Here is an 18,327-nt window from a genome sequence, read left to right as displayed (position 1 = left end):
GGGCAGCCAGTTTATGCTGTCACACATCAAAGATCCGTCTGACTAGAAGGTCAAGAAGAAATGTTCTCATCTATATCCTGTTATTATGTGTGAAGATACTGTCCATCAGATAAGGGTGAGGACTTTATGAAAAGCCTTTTTGGGCTCAATCCAGAGCACATGACACACTCTCCTGGTCAGAGTTTTTCTTTATGTCTCAAGCATGTGTTGGAAGCTTTTTTTTTTACGGTTTTCCTGATAATACCCTGGCAGTGCCTGAGTTTCCCAGAGAATGGACGAAATAGGTACCATTTCAGTGACACGAACACCAGGAGAACATCTACAACAAGTTGGTGTGCATTTCTGCTCTGGACTTCTCCTTAGTCACTATCACTGTCTCCTAAGAGTGACAACCCAAAGAAAAGGCCTTTTTTTTTTAACAGAAAACGAGAAAGTCTTCCCATGTGTGTGTTTTTAAATCTTAACCTCTTGGGTTCTTAACAAAATCTAGTCTTTCATTTAGCCTGTTCTGAGCCTCTGGAAAGAGCAACATGACTTTCCTCTTAGAAGACCTTGCAAGATTAGGTTGGTGAAAAAATGTCCAGAAGATACTCAGAAGTTGGGGGATGAGGCAGTGATGGGAAAGAAGAGAGGGACAGCGAAGGAGGGAACGGATCTTGTCTAGATATAAAATTGGCATGAGACAAAATCAGAGTGATGTAAGATCAGTAAGAAATGCCCAGAAGTAGGATTCTAAAGCCAATATTCCTTAGGTCTGAACATGATCCAAGAGGAGAGAAGGCTAGCCAAATAGCATTCCTGTGAGTAGGCCACACAACTGCCACAAGAAAGAGTTACGAACCCACTTCAGGGAGTTACTGATAGAATAAACCAGTGGTCTAAGACTGGGTTTCTCAAGAAATAAACAGAAAGGCCCATGAGGAAATCACTGTATGGTAAATGAAAGGGATGGAAGCATTCTTAGTCCAAGGCAAATGGTAGAGAAGATTTCTTGGTTTGGAGAAGGAGCTGGATTCAGAAAAGCAATTAAACAGAGTTGGGTAAAGCAGCAAGAAAGTCATAAGAAAGTCTCTCTTAGAGAGAAGAGAACCAAGAAACAGACTCTTAACTATAGAGAACAAACTGATGGTTACCAGAGGGGAGGAGGCAAGGGGAAGGGGTTTAAATGGGTGATGGGGATTAAGGAAGGCACTTGTGATGAGAATTGAGTGTCGTATGTTAATGATGAATCACTAAATACTACAACAGAAACTAACATTACACTGTATGTCAACTAACTGGAATTTAAATAAAAACTTGGAAAGAAAAAAAGTCCCTCTTAGGAATAATTTGGTGAAGAGAGTAGAGCAGCGGGGCAAGGTGATCAGCGAAAGGACACACTGAGAGAATATCCACACACTGGACTGACCCCTTCGATGGATCTCTGTGAGACAACGGTGTCACCTCCGACAACCACGACTCTCCTACAAAGTGATTTCTATTTCTTCGTACCCCGCCATCTAACGTGTTACCTGGCACATAGTATATACTCACTAAATGAATGAACTACCCTGTAAATTGATACGTTGAATCTGCAAAGCCAAAGAAATTGTGAATTCATGCTAGTTAAGACACTGAAATAACAATTTTGAGAAAAAGACAAGCAAACTATAATATGATTTGTAATACACTCTCTAAGGTATAGAAGAAACATGACCTCAGAAGCCTGTAGCCAGGCAGCTGCCCAGCAAGAGAAATGAGGGAAGAAAATCAATTCCATATAACATTCTAACTTTTAGAGCATACTTCCAAAGACTTTCCATGGTGCAAAATTTTCCAAACTGCGAATCTCTTTCCTAGACAGTAGGCAAATACTATTCTTCCAAATGCCACAATGGCTGACAATTTATATCCAAAGGAGTTCCAACATCATTACTGACAATGATATAACAAATCTGAGACTTTGGGCAACCGAGTTCATCAGAAATCAACTCACAGTGAACAAGCCAATCATTACGTTCTTTTCATGCAATGGACTGGTGGTCCATGCGGGTTTGGGAAGATGCAGACCCACTGTTTTTAGTAAACTCTTCTCAAAACTCTTGACCTCTCGGTCATAAAAACAAACAAAAAACAAAACAAAGCAAAAAAACATGGTCCCCGCAGTAAGGGAATAATTTGTAATTCATTCTCTTTTCCTCCTCTTTTTTTTGTTACTACTGTATTAAGAGGATTTTTAATGGAATGATGCTAAGTTTCATACTGTATAGGGATGACTTACCCAACTACAGATGCCTTTGTCTATCGCGGTATCAGATACATATGTGTTTGCATGATTGTCATTACCCTCTACGTGAGTAAAAGCCATGCAAAGTAAATTACGATCGTGACAGGCAAAATAATTTAATCAGGTGTAATTGAAAAAATTGCTCTTCCAAAAGATATTTTAAATAGGCATCTTAAAAACATTGTGGTAGGGGCTGGGGTTAGTCCTTTCTACAGCTGGGATGAGTTTCCCCATTCCTCTGCATGGGAAATTAGGTAGAAATAACTGGCAGAGTCAGAAGGCCAAAGCCCAAGCACATGTCCCATCTGGGGGTGTAAGCAGCAGCCACATTCTTTCCACTGCATGAAGCACCTTCCAATGATCCCTTCTCACCACTGAATGTTTTACCAACTTGTTTTATAACCTTCAAATGTGTAGCCAGGCTCCAGACCAGTAGTTTTGTTTTGTTTTGTTTTGTTTTGTTTTGTTTCGGGGGTGGGGGGAGGAAGTTGTTCTTTTGTTGTTGTTTTTGTTTTACTTTGTTTTGGTTTTTTTTGTTGTTGTCATTGTTGCTTTTGCTGTTGTTTACTTAAAAGACAGAGGAGGTACGAAATCTACAGACATAGCATAGTATGCTTAAAAATTGATGGTTTTCCTGTTCAGATTTTATACCAAAGGAAAAAAGAATAAGAAAAATACGTGTAGTCTCCAGGTTCATAAAGTATAGAACTCTACCAAAAGTAAAATAAAACCACACTCCCACGTGTTAATGCCTTCGGGTAGATCTGACGTAACTCTCTCAGGTAGAGTTGATGAAGTGAACAGATGGCAGAAAGGAAATATTTTTAAATTATTCATAAGTGCCAAGAGTTGGGGTAGGAGTGTGATGGGGGTGAGTAGTGCTTTCTTGAACTACTAAGCCTGCTCCGTGCCCTCTGTACCACCCCTGTTGTTATTAGGAAAGCAACTACAGCCTAATCCCACCACGCGGCACGGCCACCTGTGCTCCTCTGCCAGACGATGCCGTCATGAAGTGCTGAGTTCATAAACCACAGGGGCAAAGAGTCATTCCTCCCCATTTCCCATCCTCCAGCTGCAGGATTGATTTAAGCTGTTATTTTGAAGAAAGGACCCTTTGATCATATGAATTTATGAAATTAAAAAAGTAATCTATGGGAGAGGAACACTCCAAGGATATACTGTGATATTTTAAAAGGACAATCGATAGGCGATAAAAAGAAAATATCCCTCAGGGGTAGTACAAACTGAGATTGGTAGTGGGGAGAAGACTAGTGTCTGGAAATGGAATTGTTCCGTTCCAAGATAATCTCAAAGCAAGTTTAGAGCCCAGAGGAATAGAGTTCTTCCCTAGGCAGCAGAAAGTTTATGCTACGGGAAATTGTTCAGCGGGGTATTACGGGCATCACATAACTTACTTGCATCGTGGGAAGAAATGGAAAAAAGAAAGGAAATTGTAAAAGCGAGTTCAAGGCCGAGAAGAGTTAAATTCACTAATCTAATTATGGTGTTTATGATCTAGTATTATTTTCTTAGCAGCCTCAACCTTTCACTCATTTTTACAATGTGGAATCCTGACAAGAGGACACTTATTCCAGAAGGTATTGCCAGCTATGGGCAGAACAGTATTGAAGCTCCTGGACTGTTAGCAATCTTCCAGTATCCAGGATCCCTTTGGGAACTTGACCAATAATGCCCATAGCAGTAGAATCCACAGTGTTCGGCTCACATGCAGACAGATCAGCAAGGTGCTTCTCATCTACTGCTCTGTAATCATGAGTCATCTGGTGCACGATTTATGGGGAGCCACAGACCGTTGCCTTCTTTAAAGAAATGAGCTGAGGCCCATATCTACAGAGTGACACATCATCTGAATAAAACAACAATTGAAAAAAACAACTGATCCCCCTAAAATTCAATAAATAGAGCTCTGCACACCTGCCACTTTCGAAGTGAAGCTGGGAGCCCTTCTCCCTTTATAGAATGCTCCAATACATTGATATTTAACTTTTTCTCACTGAACCCATGTTATGCTCTCTAAATAAAAGGCCGCTGGGCTTCACCTTGGCTTCCTGCCTTTGTTTAGCTAAGGTGGCATTCCATAAACGTGGATCGATTTGTCCAATGTATTTTGGCTTGAGCTGAGACAATTAACGGCATTCTGAAGGTACGGCAGAGAGCAGTCTCTATAGTTCCTCAAAAGTGCCTGCTCTACCAAGCTCTCTCTTTCGGATCCTTATTATCCAAAGGAACTGTAATTGATGTAATTGATGCTTTGACACTGCCACGTTTTCTTCGGTATAAAAAGCAAGAAGTATGCTGATTTCCTCGAGGATCATGCTGACAGAAACAGCATATACCAGGAGAGTGTGCGGTGCGATATCAAGCTGACAGACAACGTGGATTCACCAAAGGCAGCGTGGAAGGAACCAGACGTGACATAACTGAACGTGTAAATGAGCCGAACTCCTTCTTTGGGGCTGATATTGAAGGGCGGACGTCGGCTTCTAAGAAGCCTTTTTAGGTAGAACCCCACAGGCAGGAATGTGAGCTTTCACTGAGCCCCTACGAGTAACTGCGAGCAACTACGAACAGTTTGGCCTGGGGGGATGTGCCTGCCCACGGAGTGGAAATACAGAGTCCAGTAGGCCGCAGGCAACATGAGGAGCTGAGAAAGGGTAGCAACAAGCAGCTCCACGTACCCAAGGCTGGGGGAAAGTGCTCTCAGAGCACCCCAAGCACCCTCCAGCAGAGCCAATGGTTCTAGCCGTCCACTAAGTCATCGAGCACCTTCCCCAGGGTCAAGAATGGACAGGACTGCTGGTCACACGGCCATGCACACTCCCATCTGCACACCCACACATTTGTGGTTTACTTTTGAGGATTCCCCCCTTCTTGGACAGATGCTAGCAAGAAAACACTCTTTCTCACAGATGTGAAACTGCGCATTACTGGCTGAGCTGGCAGAAACACTGACAATTCCAAGCTGGACATCGAGGGCCTAACATTGCAACAAAACATGAGAAGGAGGTTATTTGGAGAACACAAATGCTATTTTTGGAACAAGGATGTCAGCAGATTGCAAGACTGGTGTGACCAGTGCCAGACTGCAAGACTGCAGTGTGCAAATTTCTCCCACTCTTTTGTGCCATCTTGGAGGTGTCCCTTGGGAGCCCTGGTCAGTGGGAAGGAGGCCACCTCTGCAGTCAGAATGCTCCTCTGCCTCCAGGTTGTCCTCCGTGGAAGAGGCAGAGTGCTCAGGTGGTGCTGCTGCATGGGTTGGTGAGGTGGGGGCGGGGGGCAGAGGGATACAGAAGCCCACCTGCTTTGGTCGTCACTTTCAAGAGGTAGCCATCCAGGTCGATGTGGAACTGTGGCGCCTGGCAGGGCAGCGCGATGCGCGAGCCGTTCCAGCGCACGGTAAGGTGCTGCTGGAGGCTGATGGTGCTGGCGCCCAGCACCAGGTCCACGGACTTGGTCCAGGAGAAGGAGCGGGTCCTGCGTGCGTCGTTCTTCACCAGCACCTGAAAGGGCGAGGCAGGGGAGGAGCAGTCTTTCGTCAAAACGTACTGACACGTCCCCTGAAAGTTAAATGTCCGTCCGTCAAAAGTGTTGTAGTGGGGATCTCCGAATACCGTGCAAACGCCGGGCTCTGCGGATGAGTGAGAGACAAAAGCAGGTCATAAACTGAGCGAAGGATTCAAAGAGAAATCAGGGGTCCCTGCAATATTAACCTGGAGGGGGGCACCCGCCAGGTAAGGGAGGGCCTTAGCAGAGACGCACTAGTGGAAATCAACTTAAAAAAAAAAAAAAGATTGTTTTAAAAGTCTGTGCCAAACATTCTAGGATGTGTAATACTTTGGGCGCTTTAATATTTGAAAGTTATTTATAACACTTCCAAAGTTTCAAACCATCTCTGTTTTGGAGACTTGATATGCTTCTATGGTCTTAATATAAGGGATAGAGAAATGAAACTGAGATAATTTTGTAAACAGAACTGGCCTTACTTCATAAGCCATATAAACAAAAACCAAAAATGAATAAAAGGCAGCAACATTAATGACAATACAGCAAAGCAATAGTATTATTTCCATTTAACTGTTTCAAAAAATGTAGAAATATGGTATTCTAAATGTTCCTCATTTTTTTTAAGGTATTATATTCTACACCCATGTATTTACTAAGGACAAATAAATAGAATTGCCAAACAGATACATGTCTAATACCATTAGGAAACAAAGTACTGATAAAATTAATTGTTTCTATGGTTTTTTACAAATACAAGATTCCTATATTTTGATCTGTGTATCAAAATCTAAGATTGGATAAAAATAAACTGTAAAACCCATCATTTAATAAATTTAAGAAATTCCAATGCATTCATCACTTCAAAATACCATTCTTTCAAATATTTGCAAAACCCAGGTAAAGTTTGAGACGGGGGGCATCTCAAAGATTGTTACATAAAATTAAATATTGCTTCTTTTTTTGAAAAGGTTTTGACATTGATTTGTTCTCCATGTAAACATACTTTATCCGTTTTCAGGGAGGCATGAACAACCAGGAAATGAGGAATTCATTTAGATAAAGGAACCCACATGATAAAAGAACTATAATAAAAAGATCAATTTCCAGTCAACACCAGCACAGAATATGAAACTTTCCTATCAACAATTGTTCTGAATATGTAAGAGAAGAATTAAAAGTCAACACAGAGGAAGGATGTGCCAACTGCTCTGACAGAACCAATGGACCCAAGGCAAACATGTGCTTGTAATTTCTAAAGTGCTTGGAGAATAATGTTGTTTTATGTTATGATACATTATGTCATTTCATATGTCAATTACATTTGATTCCATATAAATCACATGTATTTGGGATTTGGTAAATTAATTACTTGTTCTAAGCTTTCCTTACCAATATTAGACAGAGACTCAAAAAGATAGTTTTTGGTGTGTAGAATAGTTTCAATGAGCAACTGCTTTAAGGAATATATAAAAGGCACTACTTGGGGTAAGAGAAGAAGTGGGTGGGAGAGAGAAGCTCTGAGAGCTCAGCAACAAAATTTTAATTTGCCCTCCATTTCTGTTCCCTTCTTGTCCTTTTCTTCATTGTTTTTTCCTTGTGACTCCAACTTTACTCAGTTTGTTGCTTCACAGTGGACCCCACCTCCACCTTCCTAATCTTATATCCACCCCCAGCTAGTATTCCCATCTATCTAACCACCCCATAATGCATGTTCCAGTCCTTTCTCCATGTGATTGCTTTCAAAATTGTCCTATCACACATTTCCCTCACAGTCTAACAAAAGGGATCTTTCCCTGGCATGAAAATTGTATTTTTTTGATTGACGAGGGGCAAGGCAGTTCTTTGGAACACCCTGAATGGCATCAGGAAAATTATAGTTCTGAGTTAATACCATCATGTGCCACAAAAGGACTGTTAACATCACCACCAGATGCACCAAATTCAAGAGAAATTTTTCAGAGTTCTTAACTCTGCATACTCAAGAAAACCCAGAACCCATCAAGGCTTTTGAGCTTTGAGCTTGAAACAGATGGACCTCAGCCTGGAAAGGCTGAGGCACTAATGAAGGAGCTGAGATACTCCTGAAGAAATCCCCTCTCAGCTCGGAGCAGAGATAGGGAATGCCTACACCTTCTGCCCAGAGTCTGAAGTGGCAATCTTCTCCTTGTACCAGGGATGATCCGTGGCTTCTCCTGGTTTTCTGACAATAACTGCATCCAAATTATCATTAACAAAACCAGTATTAGCTAGCAGTTACCGAATATTCACTACCTCCCCTAGCACTGTTCTACATGCCTACTGATAATGGATACATCATAAGAAAACGGATATTTAGATTGTCTCCTAAAATTAAAGAAATAGGTAAGCACTTGGTAGTAAATCCATAAAATGAACTATAACCTAGTCATTGAAAAAGTGTATGAACAATGTTTGCAATTGAGGAAACGCTTACAACATGTTAAGTGAAAAACAGGAAACAAAATTCTGCCTACAGGATAATCTTTTTTAAAAAATTTATTTATTTATTTTAGAGAAAGAGACAGAGAAAGAGAGGAGGAAGAGGGAAAGAGAGAAAATCTCTAGCAGACTCCCCGCTGAGCATGGAGCCCAACACAGGACTTGATCTCACAACCCTGAGATCGTGACCTGAGCCAAAACTGAGAGTCAGACGCTCAACCAGCTGAGTCACCCAAGCACCCCTGTCTATAGGATAATCTTAACTGTGCTAAAATAAATACACAAATACACACCCCCAAATTGTCAACTGTGGTTATTTCTTGGTGGCAGAACCACGAGTGATTCTTTTTCTTCCTTTCTTCCTTTTGCTTTTCTGTTGTTTTTGTCGTTGTTATAGTTTTGTTTTTTAAGAGTCAAAATGTGGGCACCTCTAGATAAGGCCAGTTATATGACCAACCAAATCCTCAAAGAAGCAACAGAAAATATACTGCCTACAGTGACCCTGGGGAAGCCTGAGCTTACTCATAGCTGGGCAGAAAGCAATGGGGGACATCCAGGGAGACCAGGCAAGGGAAATCACATGTAGCAGGGCTGTCAGGGAAGATATTTTTCAAGAGGCCCTAACTTGTGGAAGAGAGGGATTTGGAGATCAGAATGATTTTTCTCTGTAACAGCAAGATAGAAGAGGCCAACAAAATTTCATGACTAGGAAGATGCTTGAGAATTATGCGTTGCATTTGGGGACATTTGTATCATGAGCTAAAATAATTTTGAAACCTTGGCCCTTTTTCCTGGCACCTCAAGGTCCCTGTGCCAGATCCTGCAGGAGCAGTGAACACGTGCACTGGAGAATGACGTGAAGTGAGAATCTCAGGGTCACACAAATCTGCCTAGCTAGAAAGGAAAAGAACTAGAGAAACACTTAAGGGACACAAATGAATGTTGTAAGCTCGTGTGTGTGTGTGTGTGTGTGTGTGTGTGTGTGTGTGCGCGCACGCGTGTGCGTATACATGTGTATTTTTTTTTCCAGCAGACCCAGTGAAATGAGCTGTAGTCCAAAATGTCCAGATGTCCGGTCACACTCTTCTGGAAAGCTTGGAATGATAGAACTATACAAATGGACCATTCTATAACTAACTGTTTGAGTATGTGTAAGTCAGAGGATAGAGAGAAAAATTCCAATTTATCAAGTAGTGGTATGTTTTTTCATAATCCTTTAAATTAAATCATCAAATGCCACTTTTGTTTTGGTTTGTTTTCCTTATATGTACACAATGTCTAAGCATAAAAAAAACATTAGAAGTATATAAACCCAAATATTAAGAGTAGTATTTTTTCTCTTAAGTAATGAAATTATGTGTGACATGTATCTTCCTCTTTCTTATATGTATTTACATTATTATTTATATTACATTTCATTATTTACAGTGACGAGGCTTACTTTTAGGATACAAATAGTTGTCTTAAAATATTAAAAATACTGGATTAAAACACAGTGCTTTGATGTTACATACTTTAATAAGATCGCTATGAGGATTAAGAGAGTCAGGATTCTTCTAAAAACATAATTCCAATATTTTTCTCCTAACCTCATCAGGTACATGTATTTCTGCCATGAGTATATTTACTCTAATGAAATGCCTTCCTTCTGAGAGCAGTGGTTATTCCCAAAACATCCGTCAAAGAAAATTAAGGGGAAATTATACAATTCCATGTTATAAAGAAAATAAGAGAAATCGAATAGACTCCAAACCCCCGCCCCTAAAACACGGCCAAACAAAAACAGAAGAAAAAAAGTATTGTTCATGGTTCTGTGACCAAGAAATAACTGCTGTTTACAATTTGGGGGCTGGATGTGTGCGTGCGTGCATGTGTGTGCATGTGTGTGTGTGTGTGTGTGTGCGCGTATATGTGCGTGTGTGTTTTTTAACATAGTTAAGATTATCCTGTACATGAAATTTTATTTCCTCTTAACATGTCATAAGATTTTCCCCGTCACTAAAATCACTTTGAAAATATAGAAAATGACTTTCATCCTCAGTCTTTTACTTCTCCAAAGAGGACGGTCTCTCCTACTCATGGTACCACAGAACTACACAGATCAGCACATGTCCAGAAATGTTCTAACCACGAGAAAGTCTATCAAATAAAAAACATGGCTTTCAATTTTTCTCAACAGAAATTGCAGGGAAACAGGTCCTGTGGGACTTTGGGTCATGGGGTCATGCAGGGAACCCCAGGTGGGTAAGATTCACGATGTTGTGCCAAGTTTGAGTCAAGAACCAGGAAAGGCTGGGATTAGACACATTGCCCTTAACACAAGCCCTTATGCTGCTCCTGAACATGATGTCAGCCTCTGACATAAAAAGGCCATGAGTGCCCCAGCAGGGACTGAACTTCTCCACGCAGGAGGCTCTGGCCACACGCAGAGGTGTCCCTGACAGCTGTTGCCCAGTGGGACCTGAGTGCCAATGCTCCACTAAGTGGCACCTGGATTCCTAGGAGATTTTGCCTCTTTTTCTTCTTAAGTAAAAACTTAATCTAACTTTACTGTGTGAATTGGGGGGGGGGGACAGAAAGGAGGTAGTGGGTCTCTTTCCACCAATCTATAATTCACCAGATAGACTTACAAATCTACATATGAAAAACCCATTTGAAAAAAAGTTGAGTAGGCATGTGAAACTAACATATATCTTTTTAAAAAGTTGAGTAGGGATACCATTAAGAATGTAAATTTCTTTTCAATATTTTCCATATACTCACCAACTCCAAACAGAAGAGCAAAGAAAGTAGCCTCTACCGTCAAGATCTAATCTAAAATAAATCTAACCCCAAAGTCATGACTGACTTCCTAGGACCTCCCCAACTGAGCCCAGTGCTGCCTTACCTCTCACCTTTGCTCCTGGGGGGGGGGAGGGGGCAATGCACCCGTCCCACACATCACAGTTCCCAGTACATGGATCCTTCACTTCCTGGTTCAAATGCCAACTCCCCAACACCTTAGCCAAAGACGTTTCTCTTTCCTCAAAACCCCAAAAGCAAAACTGACCACATAGCTCAGATTATCTGGGACAGTCTTTATTTCAAATGCTCTACCCTATAGACACATGATGTTTTTCAGTTTGAGGGTTAAAAATATCACCAAACCCATTGCAGGCTTATCAATTTCTTCCCTAACTTATAGTTAGAATGTATCCTTAACTCCTAAACCAGGCTTTAAACTCCTTATATGTAAACTTTGTTCTCAGTGCCTGGCACTGTGCCTTGTAAATTGGAGGTATATACATACATATTACATGCACTCACCTTTGCATTACTCACAGCAATGCCTGATATAATACATATTAGGTATCCATAAATATTTGTTGAATGAATGGGTTAATTAATTAAAGAATACATTTTAGTAGAAAAAAAACTGCCACACTGAACTCACTAAAATAGATAGCTAATGACTAGCATGCAGCAGGTTATCAACAGGATTTTATTTAATCAGTTAACTAGTTGGATAATTAATTAATGTTCTCAGAAAAAAGGAATTAAGCCTGCAGACAAAATTAAGGTTGCTAATCAGCTGACCTGGAGATGGGGAGATTATTCTGAATAATCCAGGCAGCACGAACGACATCACAGGGGTCCCTCGTAAATGAAAGAGAAAGGCAGGAAAATGAGTGTCACAGTGATACAGCGTGAGGTGGACCCCACTTGCCATTGCTGGCTTTGAAGACAGAATGGGGCCTCAAGCCAAAAAAATGAGGGTGGCCTCTAGGTGCTGAAAAAGGTGGAACACAAAACAAAACAAAAAAACGAATACAGATTCTCCCCCGGAGCCTCCAGAAGAATGGCAGCCCTGCTGATCCCTTGATTTGGGCCCATTCAGAACCATTTCAGACTTCAGAACTTCGGAACAATACATGTTGTTTTAAAGCCACTAAGTTTGTGGTAATTTGCTACAGCAGCAATAGGAAACTAATAAACTTAGCAATAGCCCAGGAGAGTTGCTTAAAGTAACTACTTTATGCCAGGCACCATGCCAGATGCTTTCCACATTTTCACTATCTCTTTTAATCCTCACTACTTCTCCGCACACTCTATTTCATTACCCTGGTTTCGCAGCAATGAGTTCGGAGAGGTGGCCATGTTGCCCACGGTCATGCAGCCAAAAGCAGTAAAGACCGAGTTCAACCCAGTCTATTAAAATTATGAATGAAAAAGGAGAGGTCACGACCAACACCATTGAAATCTGAAGCTCTGAGGCCAGTGTCTTCCTCATTTTCACTCAATGCTTCCACTGATACCCTGTACCACAGTGTCCTACACAGCTGTTGTTATCTAGATGGGATCACAGAGCTCTTGGGGAATCTGGAGAAATGTGTAGACACTCTTCCTTCCAAATGCACATGAGTGCATCCACTCAAACGCAGAGGTTCATGGCCACTCTGTCCCAAGACTGATCAAGGAATCCATCACCTTCCATTTAAGAACACTATCTAGAAGTTAACTGAAAACTATATTATACGGTTCTCTTATTTGGTATGTTTATATTTCATCTCCCCAACTTCACTGTAAGCTCCTAAATTCAGGGTCTGTACCAGCTTTTTATCCATTTCCTCTGGAGCACCTTCCAGGATACGGGAGACTCACCAAATGTGTTATAGAAGATGCATTTTTGCCACTCTTGCCATCCAAGCTCTGACCTTAACATGTCTGCTGTCTATAAACTAGAAATTCTTATTTATCACTTAAGAGAACTGTGCACCTGAGCTGAAGAGGTAGGCCTCACATCTCTAAGTTAACCTAGCTTCCAGCTTTAAAGTCACTTTAGAGCTTTGCAAACATTAAGTATGTTGCTTTGAAGAAAGCCACGGGTTTGAATCCTAGTCTTGCCACTTAGTGACTACAAAATCATGCACAACCTATATCCCCTCAGTCTATTCACCTGTAACATGGGTCTAAGAACAATTACCTTGCAGGTTGGTTATAAAGATAAAGACACATTACAAAAGTGCTGAGAATGTAACAGACGCTCAGAGAGTAGTTATTATCAGTTTTATAATTCTGTTATACGAATTCAGCAAACAGACATCCACTGCTGGCTAAAGTAGAGTTGAATAAGACTGTAACATACACATAAAACATAGATTTGTTGAAAAGACAGTGTGAGTTGAGTCCATCTATAAAAGACATATAAATGTAGATTTGGGGCTAGCATCGAGTAAGCCTTCTAGGCCAAAAGAAGAATGTTAATCAAGTCATGTGGCAGCTTGCACAAGAGCAGGAGACCGATTGGACCAGAATGGGGAGTTACTTCGGGGGATGTGAGACACCCAAACTGTCCAAATAAATTGGCCTGAGATTTATTGCCAGCCTGAGAAGTTTAAATGTATTCCAAAGAACCAACATTCCTTAATGTGTTTCCTATGAAACATCAATCCTGCCTGTTGCTTTGCCAAAATAAGTAGAAATAAAAAAATCTCTGCAGCTCAAATTAGTTCGGGAGGTACTCCATACTCCATCACCCTCCTGAAAGTTTACCCTGCACATTGGCATATCAAGGGCTCTGCAAATTCTGCAGCAAAGAAGCATATTTGAGTTTATTTGACCCAGCATTTCCCGCATGTATTTAATCACAGAGCCATGTTTTGAAAATATTATTCATTACTCTTCTCAGCACCAGCATTTTATAAAACAGACTTTGAGAAACTGCAAGAGACAGTGAAGGCAGCCGGTGGAAGTTCTTGCGAAGGCCAGTGGCATGCAGGAAGGGCTGAAGGAGAAAAGGCCGAGGTCAGTTGCAGGCAAGAGGATGAAGCTCTGGCTGCCATGGAAATGGGAAGGAACTTACTTATTAGAAAAACAATACAAAGAGACAATCAAGCAGACTTGATGACTGATTAGCAACATGGGAGAGAAATGCCAAGAGCATGAGAAATAACATTAAGGCCCCAAACCTGTGCAGCTGGGATAAGGGGGTGCCAGAATTCAGTCAACAGATAGAGGCTGGAAACAGCCAGTCATTTCTCCATCCAACTCCCAACCCTGACAATTAGGAGAATCGGAGGTAGCAACTGTTACTAAAACTCAAATGCAGTACTTTGGAATAAGAACGTGGTCTCCAAAAAAATTAGAAGCTGAGATCTACCATATCCGCATCTTGTCAAGACGTCATATAAAGGTCCTCAGAAATCAGAAATCAAAATCAGAATGAAAGAGGAACTACAGAAGGGGTGCTGTGGAGGCAGAGCCATGAGCTCACAGGATGAAAAGGTGAAAAACAAAAGGAGAAGAGATATGTGTTCTAAGGACAGATGTGGAAGGGCAGAGCAGAGGAGTGGAACGGTGGCTGGGGGCGGGGAGTACTAACAAGAAGGGACTGTGATAAGAAGAAAGAATGATAGTGCTCATAAATTAAAACTTCACATCAAAGGGAAATACACAGTGCAGCTAGTGAGTCATTTCTCCAAAGTCCCAGGGAAGGCTAGACCTCAAGAACTGTAACTCAAGGGATGGGAGGTTAAGTGACCTCATAAATGTAGATAAGTTTTTAAAAGGTGAGCAAATACAATGGCTCTCTAGTCGTGCAGAGAGAAAAATTGGCAAACTTCATACATGTTTGGAGGCAAGCTTCTGAAACAAAGAAAAATGTAGTCAATGGAGAATAATAGTTCTTCAAAGTGTTGGCTTTGGAGTCTCATGGAACAGGGTATCAGCTGCCCTCACCCTATTTAATTCCTCAGACCCTCAGATCTCTCATTTGTAAAATGGAGCTTCTACTTCATGGATCATTGTGAGGATTAAATGTCAGGATACATGGAGAATGTTTATCACAACATGGACTGACACGTACTTATATTCATAAATCTTTGCTGGCAATAGGAACAATTTTAGTGGCAACAGAAGTAACAATTTTTGTTGTTCTTATTTTGTTCATAGTAGACATGACCTCCAGAGAAGAATAATTCTTCCTCAGTTTTGCATACAGTAATGCGTAACTTATTATACAGTATTTTCTATAAAGTGTAATATTGGTTTCAGGGTCTGTATTGTCTGGTCACTTTACCGTATTTTAGACGTACTGTTGCTAAGGGGTTTGGTCACCAGTTTTTTCAGTCAAAACTAGGTATATGCCTCTTTCTTGAAATTCAAGATGGCAGCCTTGACTAAATGTACCAGATGGCTAGTAATGAATTTATATATCTCTTTCTGTTCAGGACATATTCTTTCAAAATTAGGCAAGAAAGTAACTTTTAATTGAATGATTTAATAATGGTGCATTTATATTAAGAATACTTTCCCGAGCAAAGGTCCAGGGAGGCCATATGATGTGTTAGAACAAACACCGGACTAGAAGGTTAAAAAAAATAGAAGAGCAGGTTCTCATCCAGCTCTTCCAGTCAATACTACCAGGAGCCTCAGTTTCCTCACCTGAGAAATGAAAGGGCTGACCTCAAAATTAAAGTTCATTCATTTATACAATCCCATGATGCTGAAATGGTGATGAGTCTGAGTGACAGAGCAACTCTGCTCTTCTTCCTTACTCCTGGTGGAAATTCTACAGTTATTTCAAGTTTACAACTATACGTATTTTAATATTGTAAGTAAGAAAATCTGGAGAGGTCTTCACCTTAGCACTGAAAATATCTAAGTTGCCAGAAGGGGGAAAAATCTAGAAAAATGAGCGGACATGGAAAACCAAGGCAGTTTGATTTGTCAGTGAGCACAGAGCATACCAACTACCACTGCTCTGCACCTGAGCAGAGGGGGAGGTGTCACCAGGTGGACGAAAGCCTGGACATTTGAGCAGGCATTTCTTCCAGGGTGGGGGTGGAGGGAAATGCCCTGAAATTGGAAACTCCTCCTAACATCCTTCTCCAATCTCTAATCCCTACCATTTGCCCTTTGGAGCTTCTCTTCCCTTCCTAACTGCAGCTGGTTGTTAAATTGTCCCAAATGACAAAGAAGTCATTGGTTGACCTTCCGCCGGGCCCTGGGGCCAGATTTCACTGTAGGGACTCAGGCTCCACACTTACCTCAGGCATTCTTCTTAACCACTAAGCCTCAGTTCCTCAGCCGTAAAATGGAGCTCATAACATTATTGGGCTCTGAGATGGACACGAGGATCAAATAAATAAGATCATTTGAGATAGCCCACGACAGTGCTTAGACACAGCAGACGCTAAATAAATACTAGCTGCTGCTGTTGCTACTGCTGTTGTATTTCTGGCCATTATTATTATTTGATGACGAGGAGGAGGAGGAGGGGAGGATTGCTAACTAAATAGTCAGAACTTAAGGACTACTAATGCTCTGTAGGAACCACAAGAGGTGGTGGATAAAAGATGACCCCTGGGGTGCCTGGGTGGCACAGTCGTTAAGCATCTGCCTTTGGCTCAGGGCATGATCCTGGCGTTCCAGGATTGAGCCCCACATCAGGCTCCTCCACTGGTAGCCTGCTTCTTCCTCTCCCACTCCCCCTGTTTGTGTTCCCTCTCTCGCTGGCTGTCTCTCTCTGTCTAATAAATAAATAAATAAATAAATCTTTAAAAAAAAAAAAAAAAAAGATGACCCCTAATAACCTCAGGCTCCTCTTTCAGCATTGCACCAACCCACAGACAGAAAATTTAAAGTAACAGTACCCCTTAGAACAGAACAGTATATAAAACAGAAAACAGACTGGTGTCCTCACACCCCTTCAATGCTGCTCCTGCTGGGGTGGGATTTCCTAGCCACCACACGACACAGTTGGGTTTTATTTGCCACCTCTGTCAGCTGGTTGGGCCTTGGGAGCAGTGACAAACCCACCTCCAGATGCTCAAGCAGAAACTTCAGTGGCCACTTAGCTTAACACCTCCTTGGCAGGGCTAAAGTCAACACCACAAATTCTTATTCTACAAGCATCTTGAGCTCTGGTTTCAAATTTCCTTGCTTTCCTGAGTTAAGGACAGACCCTTGGTGTTAAGGGACCTGGAGTTGCTTACAGTCTCGAAGGCCAGAAACCTTGCTCAAACACAGAATTACTAATTTGCAGAACCTCTGTCAGTGGAGATTTCTTATAAAGTGGGCCCCGAGGTCACAGTTTTGTTAAATTGCTGTTGTATTCCCCCTCCTCCCCACCACTCTTTAATTGGAGATACCTGTAGGCATGCCCGGGGAGTTAAGTAAGATGTGCCCAAACCAGCCAGGGCAATTCCACAGCACCCTTGATGGGTGCACGCAGCAGACAGAGGGGTCCTTCCGGGGAGCAGGCACACCAACACTGTGCACAGCTGGAAACTAACCCTGGGGGGGTTTAAAAAGTCACCTGGCAACTGTGAGCCTCCTTGCACCCTGAGTTGCTGAAATCGGATATTTCCTGTTAGTTGTGGGACGTGTAGCTGAGGTTATTTCAATTAAATGCACATCTGTGCTCAGTATACCCTACCCGCCTCTGTGTTATGTAACCGTGAACTTTTGTTTTGAGTTGGGACTCGGATGGTTAGGGCTAGTGTAGCTACAGGCACAGCTTAATGAACCTAGGGGGGTCTGGGTTTGGGCATCCACATCCGGCTGCCTTTCGCTGCCTCTGGTCTTGTACATGGCGAAGAGATCGAATTCTCTCTCATAGTCAATGTTTCTCTGTCTTTGTCTCTCCTTCCCTCTCTCCCGCTGTACATACACACACACACACACACACACACACACACACACACACACACCTCTCTTATCAGTGAAAACTTTGCCACTAAGTATTATTTCCATGTCTGAAAACAGAGATTCTGCCAGCACAGAATTTATCTGATTCAGGTCTCTCTGCTGGATGGTTCGGTCAAGATTTCACCTACTGCTTGCCAACTCACAGTAAGATAACATTTTACTTAAACCAAGTGCTACATGCACAACAGACAGTGGCCTTCTTGGCACCCAACTCACAGTCCTGTGCCACCCAGCCCAGGCAGACTGGGAGCCGCTCTAGGCTATAGCTCTTACTTTGGCAAGAAACAGCATTTGCGTGAAGGCTTTATAAAGTTTGTTTAGCTTACTTCAAATATTTTATTTTAAATAAATCACCCAAACCAAATTTAATTCTTTTCATTTGGACAAGG

General features: G+C 41.7%; 1 protein-coding gene across 4 annotated transcripts in view; it reads right to left on the bottom strand.

Moving 5' to 3' along the window:
• The window catches only part of BMPER (BMP binding endothelial regulator), a 241,060-nt gene that overhangs the window by 72,386 nt on the left and 150,347 nt on the right, over positions 1–18,327 (bottom strand). For 3 of the 4 annotated variants that reach the window (XM_044387480.3, XM_057304229.1, XM_026509040.4), the window contains exon 12: positions 5,586–5,915. The exons of the other annotated variant lie outside the window; for it this stretch is intronic. In XM_044387480.3, the coding sequence (XP_044243415.3) occupies positions 5,586–5,915 (330 nt within the window). The remainder of the gene's footprint in view (positions 1–5,585; positions 5,916–18,327) is intronic. 4 annotated transcript variants of the gene reach the window in all.

The sequence above is a fragment of the Ursus arctos genome, unplaced genomic scaffold (assembly GCF_023065955.2).
Source record: "Ursus arctos isolate Adak ecotype North America unplaced genomic scaffold, UrsArc2.0 scaffold_3, whole genome shotgun sequence".
NCBI lineage: Eukaryota > Metazoa > Chordata > Mammalia > Carnivora > Ursidae > Ursus > Ursus arctos.
The sequence above is the reverse complement of the archived record's forward strand: the minus strand, read 5'-3'. Positions and strand labels throughout refer to the sequence as shown.